At 42.0% G+C, this 12,898-nt stretch overlaps 1 protein-coding gene across 3 annotated transcripts in view; it reads left to right on the top strand.

Annotated features, from left to right (window-relative positions):
• SNX9 (sorting nexin 9) overlaps positions 1 to 12,898 on the top strand; it is a 154,092-nt gene that overhangs the window by 111,997 nt on the left and 29,197 nt on the right. For all 3 annotated transcript variants that reach the window (XM_075596988.1, XM_075596990.1, XM_075596991.1), the window contains 3 exons: positions 2,313 to 2,397; positions 3,082 to 3,207; positions 4,663 to 4,780. In XM_075596988.1, the coding sequence (XP_075453103.1) occupies positions 2,313 to 2,397; positions 3,082 to 3,207; positions 4,663 to 4,780 (329 nt within the window). The remainder of the gene's footprint in view (positions 1 to 2,312; positions 2,398 to 3,081; positions 3,208 to 4,662; positions 4,781 to 12,898) is intronic.

Here is a 12,898-nt window from a genome sequence, read left to right on the forward strand (position 1 = left end):
AAAAGTTATATTTAATAATAATAGCATGTTTTTGTATAGCGCTGCTAGTTATGCGTTGCGCTTTACAGAGACATTTTGCAGACACAGGTACCTGCCCCGTGGAGCTTACAATCTATGTTTTTGGTGCCTGAGGCACAGGGAGATAAAGTGACTTGCCCAAGGTCACAAGGAGCCGACACCAGGAATTGAACCAGGCTCCACTGCTTCAAACTCTCAGTGCCACTCAGTGTCTTTTACTCACTGAGCCACTCCCTCTTCCTATTATTCATTTATTTTAATATCAGTGGAGGCTGAGTGCATCCTATAGGGATTCTGTTTTCTTTCTGTGCCAACCTTAATTATTTCCCTGATTGCACCCGTCCAGTACGTACTTACTGATCAGCTGAGCAGGGACCTTCCTTCTATTTGCACAGTGAAAAATAGCCCCAGATTGTGATGTTTAAAGATAAACAGACGATATAAGTATTTGTTATTAATCTCAACACACTTTCGCCTTCATAATACTTCCAAGTTTTTCATATTTACATGACAGCATGTCTGTCACAACATATGCTTCCTGAAGGAACCTCTGAGACCTGACCTGCATAACTGGAGATCTGCTTCTCTTCTAACCTAGCTATGATATTTTATTTTAGCTGGGTGTCTCCAGGGATTATAGTTATATGGACTCCACAAACAGTGTTTATTTGAAAGTGCAGTTCTACTTACTTTTTTCATACCGATTGCATATATCACTGTGGCTGGCGTTACCCAGAATCATTTTATTTTGTAGAAATAATTTTAAAAATATATGTTTAACTACATTATAGACGCATCCCTGATTCCTGTAACTCAGGGTTTGTTGATTCATTTATCAATTATTAACTTCTAGAAAAAATACATCTTAATTTTAACGCCTATATTTGATTCTGTGTGGAACTGAACCTTTAAACTAGCAATCCTTTAAGTTGATTTAAAAGATGCATATTTTATTTTCGTTTACTTGCCCTTCGGGTATCGTTTTTCATTTGATACAGATAGAGGATGGGACAGTGTTTGCCTAGAGAATAGACAGAACACTAAGATACTGATCCTTTTAATAGCTAACTAATTATTAAAAAGAGTGCAAGGTTTTAGGACCCTTCTGCCTGAAGGAGGCATGTTAATCCTGAAAGCTTGCATTTTTAAAAAATTATATATATATATATATATATATATATATATACCCTTATATTGCATGTGAAATACATCTCTTTTATTGCGCCATAGAAGCGTTTGGCGCTTTTTCCTCCTAGGAATATATATATATATACAGTATATATATATATATATATATATATATATATATATCTCCTGGAGCTTGTCTAATTAAATGCCGTGTTAATTGTTATAACAGTGATAAGGTTTTGCATGTTTTCTAGAAGAATTGTTATGACTGCTTTAGGGCCCTATGCTATATATTCCGAAGCGGACGTTCGGGGCATTTTCGCCTGAACATCCCCATTGAAGTGGGGTTATATACACCAGACAATATGGAATTACCTCTTTAATCTTTTGAAACCTTCCGTTTTGTAGACAACAAGGTTTTTAAATAAATATACACTGGATGTGTGTATTTTATCATTCTGTGAGGGGTTTGTATCAAGATGACAGAATTTGCTCTTTGACATAGTACAAGATCCCCGTTTGTCAACAGAGGTTGGATGACCAAATATTATGGTGGTAGGTCTCCAGCTTTCCTTGTCACTGGTACAGTTTTTTTGTCTTTGCTTCAATCAGTTACAAACACTGGTAGATGCCATTATAATATTGTGTCATCAAACTTTCCCATCAACGCTCCTAAAATTACTTCCCAAGTGACTGGATGATACAAGAGGAGCAAAGTGAACGTAACATCATAATGCCCCTTTGCAACTCTTGATACATATTCCCCTGTGTAGGAGCATCACCTTATGGGCCATATTTACTAAATGGTGCTACTCCATAAGACACTTTCTGCCGTCGGAAGAGACCTTGCAGGGCAATAAAATGAATGGGCAATAAAGTATCTTTTTCTTTCCGGTGCAGGAAGGTCTCTTTTATAGGACAGCACCATTTGGTAAATTTTGCGCACAATGTGGTGTTATTTGCTGTACGCATTTTACTAGATGTATGTTATATCAAAGTATACATGATTATAGTATGCTACTAACCACTGCCTATGTTGGCACTACATATAGTAGTAGTAGTACTGTAATAATAATGTTTTTTTTGTGGAGTGATCCATCATGGAATCAAGCTTTTGTTTTCACAGCAAAAACACAACGCTGATTTTGTATTTCTTTACTAAATAGATTTCCTGGGTTTGCAAAATCTGGAGTTGAGCAATATCTGTTGGCCAAGCAGCTAGTGAAAACGAAAGAAAAACTTCCAATTATTGTAAGTTGTACTCACTGTGTGCCTGTTTCATGTTTATATTTTACTTATTTAAACCCTTTAAATTATATAATTTAATATTTAATTTTGCAGAGCTTATTTGGTATACAATTTATTTATTTACATTTTGGTACCCAATTTTTATGGCATACGGCCTACATATAAATGGTACATATTAATTTATTTGTAAATTAATGATTATATGTCTCCTAACATGTTATCTTACAAGTTTCCCAGGCTAATTTTGCCTACAATATGAGTCACAAATTGCCCTGGTTTACACGTGTTCATAATTGTAAAATCCACAGGTCAAATAAGTACACTACACATTATGACATATCACTTATTTCACTTAAGGGGTTATTCATTCAACGTCAATAGTGCCGGGGCACTATCTCACGGAAACGCCTATTCAAGTCATATACCATACTGCACCAATCGGCACTATCAGTTTAATCAATAAGACCCATGGCCTTGCATCTGTGTAATTACGAGAGAGAGAGGAAGAGAGAGACTCAAGTTGTAGATATCCCCCTCAAACCTCTCTCTAAATAACATAGGGAGAGACTTCTGTGCTCAAAAAGAAGCACACCCGAGGTACCAGGGAGATATGCTAATGAAATATGCAAAGTATATTTAAATGACTTGCACCCCAATCCTACCGATTTGTTATTTTCTGCTTTGCAGATTGGGGATTATGGTCCAATGTGGGTGTATCCAACCACTACATTTGACTGCATCGTAGCTGATCCCCGAAAGGGATCCAAAATGTACGGTCTGAAGAGCTACATTGAATACCAACTCACAGCAACGGTAAGCAAGATAAGCAACTCCTAAGATATGTATCTTTTGTGTTTTATATATATACATACATATGTGTGTGAGTAATGTATATATAGAAAAATACAGTATTTAAAGTACATATGTATGTGTGTGTGTGTGTGTGTGTGTGTGTGTGTGTGTGTGTGTGTGTGTGTATATATGTATATATATAGCAACTGTAAATATTACTGTATGCTCATCTGCATGTCTTAGACAGGTCTGCAACCCTGTCTTTCACCATTATCGCCCAGCACACAGCACTTCCACTGCAGCAAGGGATTCTGGGAAATGACATGCAAATGAGCACACAGTGCCACCTTTTATCTCAAGCTCACATTACATGAACAACCCTTAGCCAACGCATGCTGCTTTAGACACAGCTTTTAAGCAAGAGCTTGGGAGATGCAAAGCCAGTAAACCCACTCACAGACATGTTTCTGGCTTCCCACATATATATATATGTGTGTGCCTTTTGAATTCGAATTGCACAAATAAGTTAGGAGAATCGGTTGTTGATTTAGATGCCATCAAAAGGCAGACTTCATTGTAAATGACACCTTTGCAAGTGATGACAATCTGGGAAGGGCTGCTCATGACATGTGTTTGTGACCTGAAGCTGGAGGTTGGCAGACTCTGGCGAACACTGTGGGTTTCCCTGCACTTCAAGCTTTGGGGATATCGATTGTTGCGTAAATAAGTGGCAGCAATTTTATTCTCTAATGTACACCACTATCCAACGCTGAAACATTCATTGGTAGAGAGTTAAAATAACAAGAACAAGAACGTGAAGGATAAGAATATAGCGTAAATAGTGCTGCTGTGTACTTGCCACTAGCACTGTATGTAGAATTTTTCATGCACAAGATCTTGCACTTCAGAGCTTGCAATCTCCTTGTTTGTTATGGATCCCGAGACACATGGAAACAAAGGAATATAGAAATTGTCAGCAGATGTGAACTACTTGGCCTCATCTCCTTTTCGCTGTGTATTGTCAGACCTTACTAAATCCTTTGGGTTTATTTCATATTTAGGATAACCTTGTGTCTACGGAGATAATGATACAAAGATATATGGAGCAGGCACTGGAATTTTAAATGCTGTCACTAACTTCCAAGGCAATGATGTTGCCACTTTACTACTCCTATTTGTTTTTGTACAGTATATATAATGACGATGTACATGGCACTGTAGAGAGAGATATATTTTTCAGGCACACTGTGTTTCTGCCCTATACCCCAATATATTTTTTATGGATTAAGAGCTGTGAAATAAAATGACTTGCCCAAGGTCATAAGGAGGTGGCACTGGTCCATCTGTACAGGGGCAGTGTCATTACCACTTTTTCTCCTGAATATATAGACAATGACTGGATTATTTTTTACATTTTCAACCCTGTACATCCTTCTCTTGGTTATACCTGTAGCGTTTTCATTTCTGTTTTTACAGAATACTAACCGATCAGTAAACCACAGGTACAAGCACTTTGACTGGCTGTATGAGCGCCTTCTGGTTAAGTTTGGATTAGCCATACCCATCCCTTCTCTTCCAGACAAGCAAGTCACAGGTAAATGTTTTATTGTATTTTCTGTAAATTGAACAAAGCAGCAGATATGTTTTACTTGAGTCAGAAGAATGATATTTTTACCTTTACTTTTCGAAGCTAATGCTCTGTACTGTATGCCCTGACCCAATGCTCTGTACTGTATGCTCCGACTGAATTGGCTGAAAGCTCCAAGTCAAAGGGAGCTTTCGGCCGATCACGTAGAAATCGTCTGTTTCTGAGTTCATTGGATTACCCGCTTAGTCTTTGACCCTGATGAAGTACTGGATAATACCATCCTTGTGCAAACTACAGTATCCCTAAGGGCTTGGATATATACTGTGGGAACATTTTATGAATGACTGTAAATCTTACAGATTTGTTTTAGATACAAACAAATGGATATGATTATTGGAAACTGCTAAAACCAAAACACCTGTAAAAATGGTCAACTAATTTAGTGAAATAATAGTGTACGTTTTAAACTTTAAAGTAGCAATCAGACTCTGATGCCCTAATTTTCTTTTTTTATTACCTCCATCAACCAGCGGTTCTCCCAGCTCTAGGGTCCACCAGTTGGCAGAACATTGGATTACAAAAATGGCCGCATGGTCACCAATGGAAAATCACAACATCATCACCATGACGCTGTGACTCTCTATTATTCACTGGATATACGTGTCCCACTGAAGTCAGATTTAAATTCTAATTGCCCGGCAACCGGGGGATCCCCAGAGCCGGGAGATGGTGTGGGTGTGTGTGTGTATATATATTACACAGGCTACAGTTTATTTGAATAATTATATTTGTGGGTAGCAGTGATAAAGTATGCATTGTGGTACAGTACAAAAATGCGATCAATGCAAAAGGGAGGAGTGTTGATACAGTATGGTTAATTATAAATAAGTGCACCAGACATAAAACAATTATTGGAAAAAGGGAATCCCTGCCCTTAATGGCTTGCCATTTAAGTAATATCTTTTAATTTGAATTATAAGTTATTGTATTTACCTTTTTTATACTTGTTTAACTGGGTTTGTTTAATGTGTAATAGTGGTAGTGGTCCTGGCAAAGTGTTTATTTATTGCAGGCTGTAATACCTTTTTATTGAGTAATTTGGGAGTTCTTTAAAAATAACATTAAAGCGTGGAGCTCTTGAAACTTCACAGCCCTCTTCTTCGTGTGTACTAAGAATGAGAGGCCTGCGAGCTCTGCGAGCTCTGCACACTATAATTACTTCTATGGAGAGTTCTCGTTTTGGTTAATTAAACTACAACAATGCCACACCTGGGTTTGTTTGTTTTTCTTGACATATACCAAATTCATATTAAAGTTTAGGTAGCAGTATGAAGGAGAGAAAGCAGCATACAGGTAAATTGTGATTCTTAGTTTAGGTTAGTTTGTGAAAGAGAAAATTCAGGATGTCGACCGGAACTCACTTCATGTTGACCTTGGGACATCTGTCCAAGGCCTGCCACGGTAGTCTGGACCTGTAAATTAGGTCTTGCCCGAAGTCGGGCCCAACTTCCTCCATAGGCCGACTGGGTGGGCCTCCCTCTGCCGCCGGGTGGCACCCAGATGTACCTTGCTTATAACAGGTAGCGCTTCAGGAGAGGGGAGGGGAGGAAGTTTGAAAGGGGAAGGAAAGGGGGGGAGGAAGATGCAGCGCAGAGAGATGCAGCTGTTAAGATAAGCTCCTAACACATATCAACTTTGTCTTTTACGTGAGCTAATTTGCAAGAAATAAACAGTCTGTCAAGAAAAAGCAAGCAAAGAATTCTGCAAGAAATAAAGTCCTGCCGCCACCTCGCCAGCTCATAAAATCCACTCGTTGCGGGCGAGTAGATTTGTCGAGCAGTGCCAATCACAATCCAGGAAATAAAGGAAAAATGTCAACTAATAAAAACCAAGAGGATCAGATGGTATTCTACATGAGATGCTGAAGTACAGTAACCCATTGGTACAAGAAGCGCTACTCAACATATTCAACTTGATCCTTACTACTGGCTAGTAGCAAGAAATGATGACCCTATTCACAAGAAAGGAGATAAGCTGGACCCATCCATTTACATCTGTGTCACCAGCACCCTGGAAGAGCTGTTCAATAGCATCTTGAACAGCAGAATCCTCACCTTCCTCAGAGCAGAAAGTACTGAGTGAGAGCCAGACAGGCTTCCTCCCAAACCACCGCACCACGGATCACATCTACACCCTACACAGCCTGATCAATATGCACGGCCACAACACCAATAAGGGAAACATCTTTGCTTGTTTTGTGGATTTTAAAAAGGCTTTCGACTCTATCTGACATCGTCTATTGCTGAAAATACTAGAGAGCGGAATAGGAGGGATAACATACAACACCATCAAAAGTATGTACCCCGAAAACAAATGCTGTTTGAAAGTAAATAACAAAAGAACAGACTTCTTCCGTCAGGGCCGTGGAGGTAGACAGGACATCAATGATCTGGTAGCAGCCCTAGAATCTTCCTCAGCACCTGGGTCCCTTTGGCTGGCACAGAGATTAAGTCTGTACTAAATGCAGACAATCTTCTCCTGCTTTCGCTAACAGTACAGGGCCTCCAACAGAAACTGGCAATACTAGAAGATTTCAGCTAGACATTGGCACTCTCTGTGAACCTAGACAAAACCAGAATAATGGTATTCCATAAAAAAAATCTACAAAAGATACAACCAATTCACACTGAATCCCAATACATTGGAACAGACAGGGAGCTACACATACCTTTGTTTATCAATCGGCTCAACCTGGCCATAAATACACTGAAGAAGAAGAAGGCCCACAGAACATTCTATGCAATATTGAAAACAAATTAGTACAACCTCATACTTCCAATAAGAGCTTGGATTAAAGTCTTCAACAGCATCATCACTCCCATCCTTCTGTATGGCAGTAAGGTGTGGGGCAATGTGACATTTCCAGACTTCACAAAAGGGAATACCAGCCCAACCAAAATACTGCATCTGAAATTCTGCAAACACCTTCTCCAAGTACATAGGAGTACTTCAAACAGTGCATGCCGGGCTGAGCTGGGCCACTTTCCTCTAATGCTCACTGTACAGAAGAGAGCACTGAAATTCTGGGCTCACCTAAACCGCTATTCTGGGCTCACCTACTGCTACAAAGCAATGAAAAAACAAGAACTCCTAACTAAACCCTGTGCCATCAAACAACTTGTCCTCTCATTCCCAGAACAAACCACACCCAGATCAACAACCTGCCAAACATAAAAAATCAACTCGATCGCCAGCAAAATGAAGGAACAGTATGCGACGATGTGGAAAAAATTATATTCAGTGCTCAAAGAAGCTGGGGACCTGTAATGGCTTATAGAGGGGAATACACGCTGGCACCCTACCAACTGAAGGTAAATCACCAAAAGTAGAGACCGACCTTGTGCCAGTACAGAATAAGCACCCACTGCCTGGAAATAGAAGCAGCCCGGGAGATGAGACTGTGCCAGTGATGTTGGCTAAAGTAGGAGAGGTAGACGATGAAACACATTTCCTACTGCACTGCACAAAATACTCTGAAGGGAGAAATGTCCACTCGGAGAAACTCACAGCTCTTATGGTGAACTTTAATTATATAGAAGAGAACCAAAAAATAACAAGACGAAACCACAGTAGAACCAGCTGCACACTATTTCGGCACCTGTCACCGGCAGAAACGCCCACTAAATCCCACATCCCTGTATGTAACTGTTATCCATGTACTACGTAAATATTATACTCTACCCCCTGTTATTCATGCTTTGGCAATGCTAAAAAAAATAATCTGTCATGCCAAGAAAACGTATTTGATTTGAAGTGGGGTAGAGAGAGGGTGGAGTAAGATCAAGAAAGAGGTAAGAGAGAGGGTAAGAGGTGGGGGGAGGAGGGGGTTGCAAAAGTAGATCCTATGTACCTAAAGTGTGAGCACCCCTGACCTAAACTGTATAGATCTGCTTGTATGGTAGCATGCTACAAAAAAAGAATGAAATCTCACGTTCACAATCTATACATCGAGCACCAGTTAGACTGTCACAAAATCATATGTAGGGATTAAGCTAGAATTAAGTTTTAAGTGTTTAGCTCAGAAATTGTGTAGCCCAAGGCTTTGAACCACAATGCAGTTCATATTAGCAGCAGGAAGAAGTACTGTAGGTGCCACTTCAGAGGTTATTTGGATGAGCTTATCTTGTGTCTGATTGTTCAGATCTTGAGGTCATACCTTAGAAAAGGCATACAATGCATTACAGGCACATTAAAATACTGTATTGTGTGGCGTGTATGACAAAACTTATGAAGAAAAGGCTAAAGGTGCTCTACATCTAAGAGGGGGTGGGGGGATAAGCATTTCAGAGAAAGATCAACAATATAACAAGAATGCGCGTAGGGCAAGTTCTTCTGCGAATGTGATGCATCAGACACTGTCCCAGGCAAGATGGAAGAGGCTGACTTAGTAAAGGTAATTAAATAATGCTTGAGATAGATTTGAGGGTTAATAAACATTGAAAAAGCTAGAAAACAAACATTAAGGTTCAGTTACTAATTTTCTGTGCGTAAGACCACACATGCAAACTATTCAAAGTGCCAGTGAATAAATGATATGAATGTTAATTGCATGTAAATCTGCAAACATATTCATGCCCATCATGGTTTCAAAGTGGCGTTTTCTGCAATACGTTTTGTAAAGAATTTAATTATCCATCTTTTGTGGGTTCAAACTGTGTTGCCATTAGAGAGGAGGGTACAAAAAGGAATAATTAGAATAAAATCTGAATATTGCAAAATTTCCATACAAGAAAACTGTCTTTTTACAGCTGTATTCAGTCTTTAAATACCAGAGGTTTCATGTGCATACTTGTGCTTATACAGTATATTTTTACAGAGATATGGGATTTTTGCATGGCGTGTTTCCTATCATCCTCTAGATTAAAATGCACGCACAGTTGTTGTTGTTCACATCATAGGACGTGGTTAAATCCTATGATTCCTTTTGGTATTACCATGAGTTACTGAGTTTGAATTATGGAGACAAACCGCCGGTAAAACCAGGGTTTAGATCCCTATTGTAAGATGGTGTTATAACCACCAGAGATTGTAACCAGGTGTAAAGAACTGATAATAATAGGTAGCAAGCACTTGCAAAAATAAGGTGCTGCTAATGATTGGCTATAAAAAATAACTTTGTTGACCTTCTGGGTGCAAATCTTAAGTGAACTAAAAAATAAAAACAGCTGCAGTCGGCAGACGTGATTTAAAACGATGTGAGAGCTGTGAGTTTTAAGCTGTCTCTAAAGGTAGGGGTACTATAACCCTAATACCATAAGGCCACATAAGTACCCGGTGGCCTCTTCAGCCTTTTATGGTTTTCCCCAATTGCTCTTTCACTAAAAGGCTGTGGCTTATATAGCTACTTTTCCAACATTTGCTAGTGTGCACCAGGTAAGAGGATCCCTGTTTCTTTTGAATCAGTAGAGCCTGGTTCAATTCTCGGTGTTTATACTATTCTATACTAGGGCGAAAGAGTGACTCGGTGAGTAAAGACACGAACACTGAGTTTGACCCTGGTTCAATTCCTGGTGTCAGCACCTTGTGACCTTGGGCAAGTCACTTTCTCCCTGTGCCTCAGGCACCAAAAACGTAGATTGTAATTTCATCTGGGCAGGGACGGTGTCTTTAACATTTCTATGTGCTGTGTACTTCGCCCTGCACTTTAATTGTCAAGCACTTTGAGTCCCATTGGGAGAAAAATGCTATATGAAATAAAATTATTATTATTATTATTATTAAAAGGTTTAGTGATTAAACTAAATACTCCTAAATCAGGGCTCTTAATCTACTTTTCCAAAACGGATGGATCAGAAAAAAATTATATTTAGGAAGGCCGGAAGAGCATTTCAATGTAATTTTCGATACGTATAACAAAACAAAAAGGTATACTTCAATTAAAGACTAATATTGCAAACATGTTGCATACATTTTTTTTAATACTGTACATACAGATTATTGAATTTGAAACAGTTTTTGCAGATAAGAATACATACAGCATTATTACAATTGCATCCATTTTTAATGTGTGCATCAAATATTTTATTCATCTTCGCTAAAAAAGTTGAAATGCTTAAGCAACAGTCTTCTAATAAACAGAAGCAGGTGGTTTCAGGGCCACTTAGCCCTCAGGCCATTAGTTGAAGAGCTCTGACCTAGAAATAATGTGTGATGTGTATGACAAAACTTATGAGGAAAGACTAAAGTGACTCCGCAGTTACATCCAGAAAGAAAGGGGGAGAGAGAGAAGTTACAGAATAGTGTTAAACAAAGCACACACTAGTATATGTTTAAGTCTCAAGTGACAATTGGGGTTGAGTAGCAATCTGTGCATGACTGGCACTGCAGCAGCCATTGTTATGTAAGCTCAAGTTATACATTCATAGCCTAATCCTTTTTGCAGTTACAAACTAGTTTGCTTACTTTCTGGTAAGCACAGCATCCTAAGCTACTAAGTAATGGGATACTGTATACGCTCTTGAATAAAACACTCCAGTATACGACAATGGTGCAGGTTTCAGTATTACCCGATTAAACTAAAGACCGTGATATGTATAACTGATGTAAACTAGATGGTTGGTGCTTCTTTGGTATCTTATACTATATTAGTGAAAGCACTGTATGTTTGCCTGCCTGGATGTCCGGTGTCCCTAGGGGAAATCTCATTGGTCCCTTGGGTCGCCCGCCCCCGCACACCTCTCATTGGCCTGAGGCGGAGTGACGGCCCACACACACACACACACACACAACACAGCAGCTCTATACACACACACACACAACACAGCAGCTCTATACACACACACACACACACACACACACACAGCAGCTCTATACACACACACACACACACACACACACAACACGGCAGCTCTACACACACACACAACACAGCAGCTCTATTCACACACACACACACACACAACACAGCAGCTCTATACACACACACACACACACAACACAGCAGCTCTATACACACACACACACACACACACACACACACACACACACACAACACAGCAGCTCTATATATACACACACACACACACACACAACACAGCAGCTCTATACACACACACACACACAACACAGCAGCTCTATACACACACACACACACACAACACAGCAGCTTTATACACACACACACACCCTCTGTCCGCCCCCCTCCCCCCCCCCTCACGTGCGCCGTCCTGCACTGGCTCCGGACGGGAAGCGCGGCCCTCCTATCCCAGCCGCTCCCTTACCTCCCCGGTGCTACCACCCGCTCAGGTAAGTCACTGTGCGTCCCGCCTCAGCCTCAGGCCCACTGCGTGTCCCGCCTCAGCCTCAGGCCCACTGCGCGTCCCGCCTCAGCCTCAGGCCCACTGCGCGTCCCGCCTCAGCCTCAGGCCCACACACACAGGGCGCTTCCTACCGCCGCTCAGCCAGACGCCACATCGAGCGGGCGCGGGGGGGGGGGGGAAGCGCGAGTCTTAGGCCCACACAGGGCGCTTCCTGCAGCCGCCTGCACGCCTCACTCAGCAGGACGGCACATCGGGGGACCAAGCGGGCGCCGGGGGGGGGGGAGCGCGAGTCACAGGGTTACGGGGGGGGGAGTCACGGGGAACGGGGGGGGGAGTCACGGGGAACGGGGGGGGGGGAGTCACGGGGAACGGGGGGGGGGAGTCACGGGGAACGGGGGGGGGAGTCACGGGGAACGGGGGGGGGAGTCACGGGGAACGGGGGGGAGTCACGGGGAACGGGGGGGGGGAGTCACGGGGAACGGGGGGGGGGGAGTCACGGGGAACGGGGGGGGGGAGTCACGGGGAACGGGGGGGGGGGAGTCACGGGGAACGGGGGGGGGGGAGTCACGGGGAACGGGTGGGGGGGAGTCACGGGGAACGGGGGGGGGAGTCACGGGGAACGGGGGGGGGGCCAACAGCCGAACCAGCAGGGGGACGAACGCACGGAGGAGGGGGGGGAAATGCCCATACATAAATTATGACAATACATATGCCCACTGCTCTCCACCCCCCCCCCCCCACTCCCCTTTCCCCCCCCCACTCCCCTTTCCCCCCCCCGCTCCCCTTTCCCCCCCCCCCCGCTCCC

Source organism: Ascaphus truei, chromosome 4 (genome assembly GCF_040206685.1).
Source record: "Ascaphus truei isolate aAscTru1 chromosome 4, aAscTru1.hap1, whole genome shotgun sequence".
In the NCBI taxonomy this organism is placed as follows: Eukaryota; Metazoa; Chordata; class Amphibia; order Anura; family Ascaphidae; genus Ascaphus; species Ascaphus truei.